Consider the following 18,038-nt stretch of genomic DNA (forward strand, 5'->3'; position numbering starts at 1 on the left):
ATAGCGGATCCGCTCACAAAAGGTTTACCACCCAAGGTCTTTCATGAGCACATTGCTCACATTGGTATTACATTGTTTGAGGATATCATGATTTAGTGGGAGTTTATATTTTATTTGTTTTATGTTTGTTTTCAGACATTTATGTATTTGGTTATTTTCTGATTAGAAATGAAGTATTCAGTTTATTCACTCTGTTTATTATTTTGGTACTGACCTCACTTAAGTTTAAAGAGGATCAGTTGGAAATAGACATGTTTAGATCATATTGCATGTAATTTTCATGCTACACGTCCATACTTGATCTATGTCATTTGGTTGTGTTAATATACATGATCAGGGATGGATTTAGTTACGATATATGTAACGAAAGTCAACTTGGTTCTATGTTATCATAATTAATGGATGAGATTGTTCGGAATACCTTTTGGATGTGATAGTAAAATTTTGAGCTCGTAAGGTTATATAATGACATGTAATTATAGAATAATTAGTATATATATGCGGTCCAAGTGGGAGATTGTTGGAAAATATGGACATTACTGATAATGCTCTAGAATAACGTATTTTTATGTATTAATCATGTGTTTATTCTGAGCATGATCCTACTAATTTGAGCTATTTATGTCTTTTTATCGATTAGGGATTGATTTGGAGGCAAAAGCAAAATTAAGGGACAAAAGTGTGAATTTGGAGACACAATGGGCTGACATGCGACACAGGAAAAAGATTGTGCCAAAAGCGCAAGCATGGAAGACACAAGGACTAAAAACGCAAAAAAGAAGAGATTTTATTTTATAAGACTTCATTTTATTTATATTAGGATAATTAATATTAAGATAATTATTAGGATGATTTAATTTTAGGATTTAATTTTAATTATCTTTAATTATCTTTAGTTAAATGTATTTATCTTTTTAGAATTTAAGTTCAATTAGACTATCTCCCTAGCACTATAAATAGGGGGTGAAGTGACTCTATTTGTGTTCATCTTTTTCTGTAAACACTCTCCCCTTGAAAGTCTAGGCTTTTGTTTCTTCATATTTCCTTTCAATAAAATTCTCTTTTCTATTTTTATATTTATTTTCTTTTCCACCATTATCATGAGCCACTAAAACCTATCTAGCTGAAAGTTGTCAATATTCCCCAAAAAGGGTTCTTGAGGCCTAGAATCCGTACTTAGCCTTCTCGCCAAGTATTCATCATTTCTCCGCACTACGGGCTGACACTTCTGTCCATGGCCATTAAGAAGTAAGCTTTTCAGCATATGCAAAGGCGGCCGCTTTGTATGTCTTGGAAGGATTGTACAGTCGGTTCGTTAATTTACTACGTCAGAGGTTGGCGAGCCAAATAGACAAAATGGCGTGGGATTCGCCATTGAGAAGCGTTGATCTAACATAGATTACTAGCTGGTGGTCGTAAGCATCCTCTTCCACTATAACTGGCTTACTTGAGTTGAGAAGGATTACTTAAAAGCCAAGGATTGAACCCAAGGCGGAACGCGACAACCGGAGGCTGGAATGTCGCCACATAAAAAACTTTCTCTTTTTCTAACTCTATTTATTTTTCCTCATTTCAATTTCTGCAATTTATTTAATTTCGCAAATTCAAATCACTTTAAATTCTGTTTTTATTTTTCCAGATTCTTAATTTTATTTTTTATTTTTTAGGAACGTAGGTTTTCTTGGCCAAGAAATTGTCCATGATTTCAAGAACGAGCATTCGTACAATCCGATCCTTGAGGATTCAACCCTACTTCCCCTTTACTATTATTTTTACTATTTTACAGGGAATAGGATATTTTTGGTGCTCTCAACGACGTATCAATTACATATATAATAAGGGTAATTACATGTTATTATTTACTATCATGATAGGTTAGCTCAAATTAAAAGTGATCTAATTTGGTTAGAATTTTATTGGGCTTTAATTATTAAATAAAATATGGGTCAAATATGTGTAGATACTCTAGTAATTGAGTTGTAATAAAATTCTAATTAATGATGGGCTAATTAGAATTTGATTCGAGCTAATCTGCCGAGGTTACAAATATTAGGGTTATGGTCCCCAAATTACACAACAAGATATTTTTTCAAATATCCCATCATTAGGGAAGAAAGAGCAGATATTCTCTAAATTTCTTGTGTGTTAATTTGGAAGATCAAATCCCCAAAATTCAATAAAACTTCAAGGAATTCATGGATCCAAGTACGCTTTCGCATTTACTTTTATTCTTGATTTATTCTTGATGATTTGACATGATAGATCTTGGTTTACGATTCTAATTTTACATTAGATATTATTTAAATTCTAATAGGTAGTTCTAGGTATTGTGTCAAAAAAAGCAAATATGATAAGAACCTGTGACGAAATTATTCAAAAAAATAAAAAAATCTACCCCAAAAAATAAATTTTCCAACTTTTACAAGCACATCGTGAAAAGAACCTCCCTTGTTTCGTTATTTTAACTTCAATGCTTGGATTTCTCGAGACAAGAGGTCCTTGTAAACAATTCTTAGAGTCTCAAATAACAAAATTTAAGTCAAATTATTTCGAAACCTATTAGGCTATGCTTGTGAACAGGCCTAAAATTGTGTCTCAAATAACAAAATTGATTCTTAGAGTCTCGAGACATGTTGTTAATGTTTAAAGACTAAATGTTGAATAACAAAAAATGCACCATTTTCAAACTTACAAACGATCCCTAATTGTACCTAAAATACACTCAAACATTTCACCAATACAAATACATCAATTTAACACTTGTAAACAATTCCAAGCTACCTCAAATCATAGCAATCAATACATCAAATTACATTTCACTAATTTTTTATATTCTAACCTATAATAACAAATATAATTAACTAATAGTTTAGATGATAAAGTTTAACTTTGACAACATTATAGGCAAACCATAAAGTATATCAAAATATCAAAACTAGCACAAAGCCAACAACCTAAGTTCATATTTTAACCATTCAACTAACATAATTACAAATTAAAATATCAAATTTTAAAATACTTCTTAATAGCTTAGGTACATGCCACACATATTTAGCATAGTACAAACATGTCAATAGATGTATGAGCTGAGTATTCATCGTTTGGATGTTGATGATTCATGATCACTCTAAAACCTATAAGATCTTCACACAAAAACAATTAAATTCATACATTGAATATTGATTACTCAATGATACTAACATATTAACATATTATAAGGTTACACATGAAAGAAAAACAAAACAATAATATATATAATTATCACATTTAAATAAATCATTTCTAGAATAATTTGTTATAATTAAAATCATAATAATGATCGTTTATCATAATAAAAAAAGATATTTATTCACAAATCAAAATAACATATCATTTTCAAAATCAAGAAGACATAATAAACATTTATTTATAACTCCTATTAACTAGATGCAAACATGAGTACGGGTACATAAATTTAACCCCTAACACTTAACAATAAACACCAAAGTGTTGATCAGACATAAATGCGCTGATCCCCCTAACACCGCATAGAATGTAATGCACCGAAGTGCTAGAATGAATTACACCGTAGTGCCAGAATGCTCCCACCAATACATATATGAATCATATGGTATAACCAACTATACCTTGACTATGTCTAAGATCGTTTAATAGAATCTTATACTTTGCAATATCGATATGTATATATTAACATGTACTTGTCAATATAATAACCATGTAACTAATCATTTTAATACCATAAACATAAGCATACATATCCACTTACCAATTAATACAATACAATCTAATACAACTTGTATTCATGTTTCACTGGCAATTCAATAAGATTAGTTACTTAATTGAATTCAAGAAAGAAAAACAAATTACTTTAGTACAAATCAAAATAGCTAGTTCTCAATGGCTTTCGCCTTTCCTTTATCTCTCGATGGTCAGATTTTTTTTTAGTTACACTCAATAAATTAAAATAAAAATAAAAAAAATTAAAACCACACATTCAATTTAAGCATATTATGAATTTATTCAATTTAGTCTCTATAAACCCTTATTATCCGAAATGCTCGTATATTTTGATATTCATCATTGAATTAAAATTCGACTTTGAATTTAACCACTAGGATCTCATACTTTTAATCTACAGTAAAATTTTCTAACAACTTTCAATCTATTCAATTTAGTCCTTAAAGTCAAAATTAACTAATAAACCTAATTGAAATTTCTAATAAAATTCAATACTTCTCTCTACTTTCTAACTTAGTCCAAACATAATCCAAGCTCATTAATAATGAATCTATCTCTACCTAGCTTAATTTCATCAAAATTCATTAATGATAAAGTTGATTAGAACATAATAATTATAAAATCAAACACATTGGCATGAATTGTTAAGCTTGGATTATCAAAATTCTATAAAAAAAAACTAATAGAAGAAACCTTTCTCACCTCAATCAATTGGAACCGAAATGAAAGTTGAAAACTTTCTTCTTCTACTTAATTTGCTACGGTTTGGAGAGAAGAGAATAAAAGATGATGTTTGTTTTTCTCTTTCCCACTTAATTTACTATATATACTTATAATTAGTGAATCATAATTATGCTTAATTAACTAATGTATGGTGATGATTTATGATTAATAAACTTAGTAGAAAGGAATAACTTAGATCATTCCTCCACTATATTATATGATACTAATGGTTAATTAGCCATTAGGTCCCTTAATAATTACTAACCAAGCCCTCATATATTTCCTAAATTAAGACTCAATAATATTGTTACTTTACAAATTAGTCTTTTTACTATTATAAAACAACTTAATTTAGTTAATTACTATTATGTTCTATTTATTAATCCCACTTTCGACTTACTAGCCTCTCGATTTAAATTTTGAATGATTCGATTTAAAGAATTTGACCTTAAACCGAGTTTTTTAACATCGACAAAAATCGGATCGTTACAAAATGTAGCATTGCAAACTCACGCAAAGTTGGGGATTTAGCATCCGCTAAACCTTGCTAAATGAATTTTATATTTTATTACCCAAAAGATGGTATTTTTCCTGAAGACAAAGGTGAAGCTAATGCATTATTAAAAAGCCTACATTGTACATACTCTCAGACTATATAGAAAATCCTTCAACTCCCCTTACCTAAAATGTGCACGCAATTAACCGGCAATTCATTATCTTTCCTTGGCAACCTCCACATGAGCTTCGACCCATTACCAATACTCGGCCTTTAGTCCGATAGAGCTTAGACATTTTGGGACCATTGTTTCAGCATCCATACAAAGAAAGTTCATAATAATTGGAGTTTATTGCAACATCAGTGATTACTTGACTATACGAAAGTAACAAGAAATCAGTTGTCTTATGCAAGTACTTGTAAGCCAACCACAACTATCATTTTGAGTGATTTATACGTATAAGTATAATAAAAAGTATCGCTAATGAATTAGGATGGAGATTATATTTATACTTGGAGAGATGCTCCAAAAGTTGGGCATGCCATTTGACAACATTTGCAATTGAAAAGCATTACAAAATTAAACTCACATGGTAACATAATTTTTTTATTATTATTTTTGGATTTTTATAATTTTTTTTAAAAAAGTATGTCTTTTTAAAATTTATTATATATATTTTTTATTTTCTAAATTTTTTTATGTATTAAGATCAAATTAACACAATGTATAAGCATTAAGGGCTAATTTGTTTAGAATTAAGACCAAATTAACATAGTGTGCAAAAAAAGAGTACTAAACTTGTTATTATATCAATTAAAAAGACGAAATCATCCTTTTCGTTATTCATTTAATGGTTAGGTGACCAAAACACATAATCTCAAATAGTTGGGTGACCAAATTGTAACCTTTCATAGTTAAATGACCAAAATAACAACTTATATTAGTTGAGTGACTAATGGTAAAATTTATCTAATTTTTTAAAAGGTTGAAATTACTAAAATTGAAGTAGAAAAATATTGGTAAAATTTGATTAGTTCTTTATAAGAGATTTCTTTGTGTGTGTTTGTTTTGTATAAGAGAAGAAAAATATATATTTTTGTATTTTTAAGGTTACTTTTTTTTTTGTTTTTATAAGATAAAATATAAAAGCATAAATTTAATTTTCAATCTTTATATTTTTTTATTAATTTGATCATTATTTTATTTAATTAAATTTGATCATTAATCTTTTAAAAAAGTCAAATAATTTTTAAAAATAAAGGTTAAGATTGTTGTTTTTATATGTATTATATTTTTGTTGTATTAGTTGTTGAGAAGATCAAATGGATATCATCAAGTAACAATCAAAGTTGGATAATTTAAAGATTTAATATTACTATAGATGCAATTAATTTTTATTACATAGGCAAAGGTTTTAAGAAGTGAGATCATGGGGCAGTAGAATGACCTTCAACTTCCTCCCCAATTTCATCTTGAAGTTCAAAATATCCCATTTCTGTGAGAACTTTTTTGCATTCAGGAAGAGCTTCCTTCTTCATGTACCCAAGATTGTTGGCGAATCGATAAGTCCCACTGACACCATCTGCCTTTGTCAAGACCACCCTGGCTTTCCTCCATACTTCAGTAGGTTCATTGCAATCAGCTCTTGGACTCTTCACTAGGCTCACTTCACAGATCTCATCTTCGTGATCACCTTTCACCTCGATCTTGTATCCTCCGGCTTCGTCGGTAACCACGTCTTGGCTGTGCGACGCGATTTTCTCGTTGGTAATGTTCCGGCATTCTAATTTCACTGATGCGCCTGCAAAATAAATGCAACCCAAAAGGCTTCCATTAACATAAAAAGATTGTTAGAAAAAAAAAATAGATTTTGATTGCAAATGCACCCTTAATTGGTTGGCTGATTTTGGTCTCAAATTCAACGCGGCAAGTGTCGCAGTAAACTCGGCCTTCAACGATGAACTTCTCTTCAGGGTTGGCGGCCGCGGCGAAGCCGAGGAGGGTTGAAAGGCAGATCGCCAAGGAAACAAGAGTGATCTGTTGAACTTTTGCCATTTCTGTACTTGCTTAACTATTTACCTCTGTTTTCCTTGGATGATTAAACCTTGTAAAACTATAAGGTAAATTTATAAGGGCTGATTTTGCTATTTTGGGCTATAGTAGTTATTCAAGTTTTCTATTTTTAAAGAGTTTCCGATTATTTTTCATTGTTTGAATTATCTAGGTAAAACAATTAATTATTTAAAAATAGAGATAAACTTAAAGCTTTGATTATTGTTTATTTCGATTTATAATTATAAAAAATATATAGAAATAAAAGTTAAAAATATTATGAGAATTTGTCTCCTAAAATTTATCGTTCCAATAAGTATCACGAAGAAGAGAATTATGAAATGTATCAAAGTATTGATATAAACGTTTATATTTACAATAATTATCATTTCTAATTGTTTGAATTATGAAATGTTAACTCCAATATATAGAGAGAGATATCAAAGTCTCAAGCTATGAAGTATAAACAGAGAGATTTGCAAATGAACATATCAATATTCCAAATAAAATTGCAATGGGGGAACTTAATTTTAATCGGTAAACAAAAAATGAATATATACCCATATAATTTTGGACTTTCATTTTTTTCATAATTTTTGAATTTTTATGCATAAGGTTTATGCTTTAATTTTATATCTCTTGATTTTGGAAGTCTCATGTTCATATTCTTCAAATATCTTAGGCAAATATTTGTTCTTTTTAAAGCTTAAGTTATTAATGTTAAAATTCGGTAAAAGTATCATAAAGGTCTATATACGATACCACTTTAGGTGGCCTCAATCCTCTTCATTTCAATATTGATAGGAGTATCATGACTTCCATGCTTCGATATCGTGATACACCCCTTCTAGATGCTATTTTCGCCATACAACACTTAATCGACTGTTAGGGTCCCTATGGCGCATTTGACCAATTCGGGTCAAAAAATTACCATAAAAAGCAACAAATCACTTATTAAATCAAAAAGCTAAAACCAAGTAAAAATAAGTAAAAGACATTCAAATTGCTTTAGAATAAGCTCATTAAGTGTAATGGGAAGCCAAATTGGACATATCAAATTACGACAGATCAACTACATGAAGCTTAACGATGCAACACAAAAATATCAAATCCCCTTGTCTTTTATTGATCAGATGTTAAATAGACTAGTAGGGAAGGAGTTTTACTACTTTCTGGATGGGTATTCGGGGTATCATCAAATCTCGATTTTGTGACAACCTACTCCTGACCTGGTCACCAGATCTGAAATGTGAGAAGCCACAGTTTTTTTCGAGGCAACTATGATTTCATTTAAATATCTAATTGACGATTCATTCAAGCAAATAGGTTTCCAAAACTTAATTAAAATACATTATTTATTCAATTTTTTGGGCTTAAACAAGCTTACGAAAGCTCTCATACTAATACGGTGATGAATGAGGGATTAAAATGTAAATTTACATAGTACAGGGGTAATGTCTCAACATTCAGGGATTCTTGCCATGACAATGAGGACAAAAGCATAATGTCACGACTTCAATCTAGGTGAGTTGCGACATTGAATACAGGAAGCTGACATTGCGACTTCAGCAAGGGAACGTTGCAACAATGAGGATATGGGAATTTGATGTTGCAACCTCAACATGGGAGAATCATGACTATAGAAATACAAGATTGATGTCACAACACCAATAGGGGAGTGTTGAGACTTTAAAGGCAATTTCCGCTCAATTTTGCATAAAAAATCTGTTGTTTTCCAACTACAAGTATCAAATGGTTTATGTGACCCCAAAATTCAACAACAATGCGATTTAGGCATTAGTTCAAATGTCATTATACTATCCTTGACATATCAAGCACTTTTTAATATATAATCTCAAGTACTTAACTTATTCATTTACTTGTCAAGCAAGAAACAACTCAAGAATAAGTATAACATGGCTTATTGGCAAGTAAATGTTAATATATTAGATATTCATACATGTCATCCAACACATATGGTTATATTAAAAAATGTAACTCTTTAGCATCATAATATACCTAATGACAAATTGAACTTAAAATCTAACACAAAACCTTCAGTACATGCCACATACCAATAACATAACAAAATTATATGAACTTGATGAGTCGAAAGGATTGAATTTGGATGTTGTCGATCACTTTGCGACTTCAAAATTTACGGTACCTACACACAAAAATAAACAAACAATATGCCAAGCAATAGAGCTCGGTGGTACTAACATGATTTGAATCAACAATTAAAATATAAATAAGTTATCAAACACAACCAATATGTGATCTAATTATCCTTTAGTATCCAGTATACATTTCATGTCTCATATGCATAATCTCATATCAGATTTCATTTGGCATGTCATATATGAACATATAATCACATTATTCATCATATCACACTACGTGTATGCCGTAACATATCATCAAGTACATTTCTTTTCTCATTTTCATCTCGAATCCATTAATCCATTTTATATCCGTATAAACCCTCAGGGCCCATGTTAACTAGTTTACATGATCTTTCACATGTCATAGTTTGTCACTTTAACATTTATACACAAAATATACCATTTTTTTATTAGCATTTCATATCGATGGTCATTTATCAAGGCATATGTTTTATAATCCCTATTAACCGAACAATGACTCAAGGCGGATATATGGATCATCCAACCATAACACAAATATATCTAGCATCCAATGCTTCACCAGAATGTCCAAAGTATAATTTGCGTTCCTCGCCTCATTGGTATAAACCGAAGTAATGTGTGCTCCGCACCTCATCGGAACGTTTGAAGTATAATTTGCATTCTGCACCTTATCGATATAAACCAAAGTAAAATCTCGTGTACTAATCCAATCTTATGGCATGCCAACTATACCTGACTCTGCCTGAGACAGTTAATAGGGTAACCAATGTTTCAAACACACGCACACACATATAATACAAATTATATAGTGCTTAATTCCATTCAATCCATATAATTTCATATCACCATATATTTCACAAGTTACCAATCATGTAATACTCACCAAATTATGAGACAAGTAGGGATATTACCTTAATCAATATAGTTTGTAACAAATCATATGATATAAGTATATCTATTAAATTCAAATCATGGAAGCACAAATTGTAATAGTTACTCAATTTATTACTTTAGCAAGGTATTGCAGAACGGAGAGCAAAGGTATTCAAAAATAGAAAAACTTATTTTTGCTCTAATTGTTGCAGCTCACAAGTTGCATCCCTACTTTTAGGCTCATCCTATTATTTCCATGATGAATCAACCTATTAAGGATATATTTTCAAAAGCTGACATTTCAGGAAGAATAACAAAATGGGGAATTGAGTTAGTCGAGTTTGGTGTAGAGTACGATCCAAGAAATGCAATAAATGGTTAGATTCTAGCTGACTTCATGGTGGAATGTTCTTTTGAGACGTCAACTAATCTTACAGGTAACTTATAGTTTGAAATATTAATTCATGAAAAGTTATCAGAATAATATTTGATAGATGTTTATTATTTCCTATGATGACATATTATGAATGCATGTTTAGTTGATTGTCTCCTACGATGACTTATGATAAATACATGTTTCATTCTAAGATTTCCCTTTTTCTATTTATCACGCAAGATATAATATTTAGTTTGCCACAAGGAGATGTAAGTTCGACTGATAGGTCAGAGAGTTGGATAATTTATGTTGATGGCTATACAACAAAGATAGGGTTAGGGGCAAGAGTTCTTCTAATTGATCTTGATAAAAATAAGTGGCAATATGGACTCTCTTTTGGTTTTCAAACATCTAATAATGTTACAAAGTATGATACCCTAATATTAGGATTACAGTTAGCTCAACAACTTGGGGCAAATGAGCTGATCATACATACAGATTCATAACTAGTCGCAAAGCAGAGGAAAGGCAAGTATGAAATGAAGGAACTAATCTTGAAAAAAATCATTCTATAGTAGCTCAGCTACTCATAGGGTTTGATAAAGTGCAAGTCAAATAGCTATCCAGAAAAGGTAATACTCGAACAGACGATTTATCAAAGTTGGCATCATCTGTTGTTATTGAACAAAGAGGGGAAATTTTGTTGTAATACAAAGAAAACCCGAGCTATGACATGCCAAAAATCTTTAATTTGAAACAAGAAGAAACATGGATGACCCCTATGATCCAAACATTGTAAGACAAAGAAAGCCACCGTGACAAGAAAGAGCTTGCCAAGTTACAACGTAAGGCCGCGAGGTACGGCGTTATTGCTTATATCTCGAATGTCTATTAAGTAATAAACTATTCCATTTTTGGTTGATGAAGATAAATTGTTTCATTATACAATTGTTAAGTATACCCTTTTATAGGGTATACTCTATAAAAAGGGATATTCTCAACCATTGCTACAATGTTTAACACCATCAGAAGCTGAGTATGTGATGAGAGAGATTCATGAAGAAATATATGGTGACCACTTGGGTGTTAGGCTCCACACACAAAAATTTTTCAAATAAGGATACTATTAGCGAACAGTGTAAAAGGATGGATACAATATGGTTGCACTTGTGACTCTTGTTCTGAGAAACACTAAAGCTAATCTTCCTACCTTGTAGCAGGGCAATAGGCCTTTAATTTGGGAATAACTGTAACACCTTAGATTTTGGGTTAGAAGATTTGAGGTTTGAAGTAAGGGTTTGTGAATAGGTCAAACAGTTGGGTTAGTTTATGCATTATAGTGTTAGAATGGGCCTACTGGTCTAGTGTTGGGTTGAGTGTTAGTATACCTTTGGGTCTCGGGTTCGAGTCCTCATGATTGTTTTAGATGAGTCAATTTTATTTTGATTAAAGTTTCAATACTTTAATTTTTTTCATGTTCCTCATTCCTTTCTCTTTCACATGTTTTGTTTTTCTCTTCTTTCTCTCTCAATTCTTTTTGGCACGATCAATTTTCTTTTATTTCTTTTTTGGATTTTTCTTACCGCTTCTGTTTTTGGTATTCTTATTTTTTTCTGTCAAGGGAGTTCGTATTCGTACGCTTCGATTAATCACATTCTGAATCGGGTAGGTTTGTCTTTTGGGTTGGTAAAAGATTTGCTTTAATTTCTTTTTGTTTCATAATTATAACTCTAATAGTTTGATTTGTATGTTAATTGAAGATTTTAAATCAGTTTGGAGAAGCGAATCGAACGATTTTGATGTTTGCTATTGCGTCTAATGTGTGTGTTTGGAAAATCTTCAATTTTGTTAACGAATTTCTGACTTGATTCCGTGATATTTGGCATATTTTGTGTGCTTTTGAGATTGACCAATCAAAGTGTCGATTTTTGTGGAATTGCTTGAAATTTTATGTGTTTTTGGTGTATTTTAGGGTTGTTAAGAGTTGGGGATTGTTTCGACAGCAATTGCATAATCTATAGCCTGTTTCGATGTGGTTTCGTGACCACATGGGTGGCCACAGGGGCGTGTGCCACACACAAGTCTGTGAAATTGGGAATTAGGGTTATTGGGCAATTTTTGGTGCCACACGGCCGTGTGGCTACAATTTTTGGATTTTGTTGATTTTCACATGGGGGTGTACCTTGGTCATACGGCCGTGTCCTTTAACCACATGGGCGTGTGTGATTTTCACACAGCCATGTATGTTCTGCATATAATCTTGACACTTTTGGATAGTGAGTTACACGGGCTATACACACGGGTATGTGTCCCCTCCACATGGGTGTGTGTAGCTTCCATATGGGCATGTAGACCCCTACACGACCATGTGGCTCTGTTTCGTAAATTTTTGTTTTGAGACACTTTTTGACCTGTTTGAGTTTTTGTGTGTTTTGACCCTCGGCTAGGTCTTATTAAGGGTGGTTGGGACTCTGTGTTAGCCTAGACTTATGTGTTATTCGTATTCATAACACTAATTTAATGGTTTGTTTAAGTGTTAAGTGACATTACCTAGTAATTAAGTATCATTATAACTGGTTCTGAATTTGATCGATTGAATAAGTGCATATTTGATTCTGTTTGACTGATGTATGATGGTTTGTAAGTTGTGTACATTGTTTCTGTGAGTTTGTTAGTGGTCTGTTTGCATACATACATTTGCTTAAAATTCTGGGTTTGGTTGTGTTGAGAAGAAAGCCTGATCTGATTTGATAGTTTCAACCGCAATACATCTGTACAGCGGTTTACTGTACTGTACTATACATATGTCAGCTCAGCGGCATATTGTGATGTGAGTGGCCTAGCTACACGTATGTGGTGTGTAGGTGGATGGGCCTTTTGTGGTCCTATGTGGTGTGCATGGTTGTTTGGGCTTGATTAGCTCATATATGGTGTGAAGGGTGGTTGGAGAGGTGTTCGATTGGTGGGGTGGGTTTTTGACTTATTATGTAACAGTCTGGTTTTTAGTGGTAATGGAAACAGTGATTTGAGGTCACCAATTTTGATGAGTAAGCTCGTAAATTTTATTATTTAGTATTTATGAGTCAAATGTGGTTTTAGAAAGATTTTAGAATTAGTAATTTGTGTTTTATAAGGATTTATTAGGTTAAAAGATTTAGAAAGCGACGTATCGAGACATCAATTCTATAAATTGAGCCGTAAATATTTTTATAAATATTTAGGGAGTGTCATTAAGGTAGCATTAAAGTTTCGTTAGAAAATTTTAATGTTTTGATAGCTAATTAATTAAAAAGGACTAAATTAAAAAATGTGCAAAACTTGCTAAAGTGATTAAATAGCATAAATGGTAAATAAATGAGGGCTAAAAGAATAAATATGCCAAGTGGAATGGTTGGGTTGGAATAAATGTGAAAAAATAATAAAATCATGTGATTTAAGAGCAAAATTGGAAATAAATGAAATTTAAATATCAAATTGAAAAACCTAAAAGTTTCTAGACATTTTCTTCATCAATTTTCTGTCCAAAAACACCATTGAGGAGCTCTCAAAGCTGGTTTTCATGTTTTAGCTTCATGTGAGTTTAATTCTTGCCTTTTTCTCATTATTTTTGTGTTTTTAAGACTTTTACAAATAGGTCCAACTAGTTATTTCATTAGTTTTTGAGTTTTTTTGGAAATTTTGAAAGTTACCATTGATGAATACTGGATGCTTTTGATGAAATAACATGGATTTAAAGCTTTAATTTTGTTGTATAATGATTTTATAAATTTAATTTGAAAGATATTGATTTTAGGACTAAATTGTGAAAAGACTAAATATTAGGGTTAAATTGTGAAAAGACTAAATATTAGGGCTTGGTATTAACTTCTATTTATCAAGTGTTGTATGATAACCTAGAATATTTAGATAAATTTTCAATTGAGAAAAATTAGCTCGTTTGATAGACTAATTAGTAAGGGGACTAAATTGTAAAAATTGTAAAAGTTGGGGTAATTGTGTAATTTTGAAAATTGAGGGTATTAATTGTGAAGTGAATTGGAACTGAAATATATGCTAACGAATGAGTTAGTAAACTATGGTTGATATAGTTAATCAAATGTGTAAATTGATTAATATGGTAGTTTAGAATGTTAGGATATATATGATAATATGACAATTTTAGAGCTAAGAATTGGTTTTATTGAAGGTCTTGTTATGGCCTATAAGTATGAAATTTCAGGTGTTTAGGTTGAAGTCAAGAATGGTTGAAAAATGTGACCTTAAAATGGCCTCATTTTGTCCATACAGGCAGAGACACGGGCGTGTGTCTCGTCCGTGTGTGACACACGGCCTAGCACATAGGCGTGTGGTCTAGCTGTGTGTCCCATGCATCCTTTAAATTGAGAAATAGAATGCCCAGGTGGCCGTGTGACCCCTGCACCTTAATTTCATAACACATGGCCTAGCACACGAGCATGTGACTTGGCAATGTGACCCAAGTCAGAGAGTTACACGGGCATAGAGATAGACTAGGACACGGTCGTGTGCCTCACATTGAATTCCCACACAGCCTAAGACACGAGTGTGTCTCTTGGCCGCGTGAGCCACATGGCCTGGCCATGGGCGTGTGTCCTTTGCACTTAAGAAAAAATTTAAAATTTTGGGAAAAATGTTCTGAGTTTTCGATTTAGTCCCGATTTACTTCTGATGTGTATTTTGGGCCTCGAGGGCTCATACAAGGGACAATATGAGTCATTTATGGTTAGTTTCTAATATGTATATTAAATGTTATAAAATGTTTGTAATTGAATTTGAAAAGTTTGATAATGCTATGTAACCCTGTTCAGATGATGGATAAGGGTTAGGGGTGTTACATGTTGCTTTCATACGCATATGATTATATGTCTTATTATATGTGACTGATTGTGTTATGGTACTTTGGAATGAGGTGTTTGTGATGTTACGTGTTTTGGTGTGTTTTAGTATCGACTTGTTGATGGATTTGTCAGTTGAGTTTCTGTGTATGATTTGTATTCATATTCTGCTTCTGAAATGTTTGTCTTGTCGCTCCGCTTTCCTTCATTTGTTGTGTTTCGGACTCTCATTGAACTCGTGTAGCTCACCCATTAGTTTTCCCCTTTCAGGTACTATCATATTCTAACGCTAGACTCGGCACATCAGAAGTCTCGAAGTGATGCGTCATAAATCAGGCTAATAAAATGTTTCTTCGAATACTTTAATTTGTGAACTATTTTAGACTGTAAAAATCTATAGGGACTATGGTACATTTCTAAATTGGGTAAATTTTTTTCTTTGGACTGAAATCTAAAACCTATGGAACTTTACTTTCTAATGCTTTCGATGTAATTAAAAATTTTCTATTTTGAATCCTAAAGGGCTAAACGGTTTAGTTTGAATCAAGCAAACTGCATTTGAAATGAGATTTCAATAATTCATTTTCTAAGCTACTTTTAGATCACTTCGGTGATCAATGTAACCACCGGGATTCGATCTAAACTTCTTGGCCAGGTTGTGGGGTGTTACAATGACCTTACAAGGTAATAGAGAAAATAGGTCATGGAGTCTACAAATTAGCAAAATTGAAAGGGCCTATTCTACCACGAACGTGGAGTGCTTGCCATCTGAATAAACATAATGTATGAAAGATTTCTTTTCTTCAATAAAGAAACATTATTTACAAATGATCATACCTAATTTTATTTGAGTTAGTTGACTTCAGATCGCAACTCCTAAATATCTCAATGACCTACGTTCACATCTGATATTATAAGGTTTAGCTGATTTAAAATCACAACCTAAGTTAATTTAAGTTAGTTGATTTTAGGATAACAACTCCTAAATAGCTCGTTAACCTATGTTCACAACTGATATTATAGAAGTTAGCTGATTTAAGATCGTAACCTAAGTTTATTTGAGTTAGTTGATTTAAGATCGCAACTCCTAAATAACTCGCCGACCTATGTTTGCAGCTAATTTTTTAAAGGTTAACTGATTAAAGATTGCAACCTAAGTTTATTTTTATTAGTTATTTAAGATCGCAACTCTTATACAGCTCGTCGACCTATGTTCATAGTTGATATTATGAAGGTTAATTGATTTAATATTGCAACCTAAGTTTATTTGAGTTAATTGATTTAATATCTCAACTTCTAAAGAGCTCGCTGACCTATTTTCACATCTAATATTATAAAGGTTAGCTAATTTAATATTGCAACCTAAGTTTATTTGAGTTAGTTTATTTAAGATCGCAACTCTTAAATAGCTCGTTGACCTACATTCACAGCTGATATTAAAGGTTAGCTAATTTAAGATTGCAACCTAAGTTTATTTGAGTTAATTGATTTAATATCGCAACTCCTAAACAGCTCACTGACCTACGTTCACAGCTAATATTGTAAAGGTTAGTTGATTTAAGATCGCAACTTAAGTTTATTTGAGTTAGCTGATTTAAGATCGCAACTCCTGAATAGCTTACTGATATACCTCCACATTGTTAAAGTTCAATGATTTTAGATTACAACCTAAGTTTGCTGGGTTTAAAATTATGGATAATTTCTCAAATTATTTCACTCGGAGTTATGAATAATTTTCTTAAAGTTTTATTTTTCATAACCTTCATTACTTAGCGCATTTATCTTAGCAATCTGATTATGTGAACGATTAAAATAAGTTGGCAACCAAATACATTACCATATTAGTCAAAATTAAACTAAGATTTTCATTTTCAATTCAATAACAACAACTACAATAAAGACAATCAAAGCATGAATTACATATTCAGCTTTAGGGGTCAGCAAACTCTTCATCTTCTTATTCATCATTCCCTTCACATCCATCACCTTGGCCTTCATTCATAGGAGCAACATTGGTATCAATGAGATTCTCAAGGGCAGAGCTTGCTTTAGCAGGATCTTCAATGAGGTAAAAACTAGTTGAGCTCATCCATCTTGCTTAAAATTCCTCCCAGGTTGTTCCAAAAGGAAATGGATGTCGAAGTCCAGTTGAACACTAGTTAAATCGCTCAAAGCATCAAAATTTACTCTTCGCACATTAAAAGGGCCACCAACTACTTGAGCATGTAACAAAATGTTAGCCTTTAAATCAGGCAAATATTCCCACAGGATTTGCAATAGTAAGACGTTCTTGTATACTCTTATTTTGTTCTTACAATATCTTACTTTCTTCAGCAAAGTTCGCAAAATTTTAGTGTGACTGCTTTAGTGCTCCCATAGTGGATTGATAGATATTTCCATTTTCTCTCCTTTTAACTTCTGCCTCGTTGATCTTTTCAACGAGTCTTATGCTAGCCATACAAGCTTCATTCAACATCATTTGTAAGGAAATTTTTAGATCATGCAGTAAAGGCTCCCTTGTATCAATAGATGACACACTTAGGTAGAAAAGCTACTTAGTTTCATCATGCACAAGATTATCTCATTGTCTCTTCACTTCTGCAAGGCTGAAAAGAAACTTATCTACATTAAGATGCTCGCGCAATGGAAACGAAGTCCCCGTTTCAACATTAGGAGAACTAAACTTTAGAGAACCACTAGAGGGCTATGATTCACAACGAATGCAATGTTATAATCATTGACTGGCCTTGAGGATACTAGGGAGTTAACAGGAGAGTTT

At 32.0% G+C, this 18,038-nt stretch overlaps 1 protein-coding gene across 1 annotated transcript; it reads right to left on the minus strand.

Annotated features, from left to right (window-relative positions):
• Positions 1-6,307: 6,307 nt before the first annotated feature.
• Positions 6,308-7,061, minus strand: LOC107898324 (anther-specific protein LAT52). Its single transcript, XM_016823840.2, has 2 exons — positions 6,845-7,061; positions 6,308-6,759 (listed from the first exon to the last, which is right to left on the minus strand). The coding sequence occupies exons 1-2, from the start codon at positions 7,011-7,013 to the stop codon at positions 6,386-6,388; spliced, it is 543 nt and encodes a 180-aa protein (XP_016679329.1). The 5' UTR covers positions 7,014-7,061; the 3' UTR covers positions 6,308-6,385.
• Positions 7,062-18,038: the final 10,977 nt, after the last annotated feature.

The sequence above is a fragment of the Gossypium hirsutum genome, chromosome A04, assembly GCF_007990345.1.
Source record: "Gossypium hirsutum isolate 1008001.06 chromosome A04, Gossypium_hirsutum_v2.1, whole genome shotgun sequence".
NCBI lineage: Eukaryota > Viridiplantae > Streptophyta > Magnoliopsida > Malvales > Malvaceae > Gossypium > Gossypium hirsutum.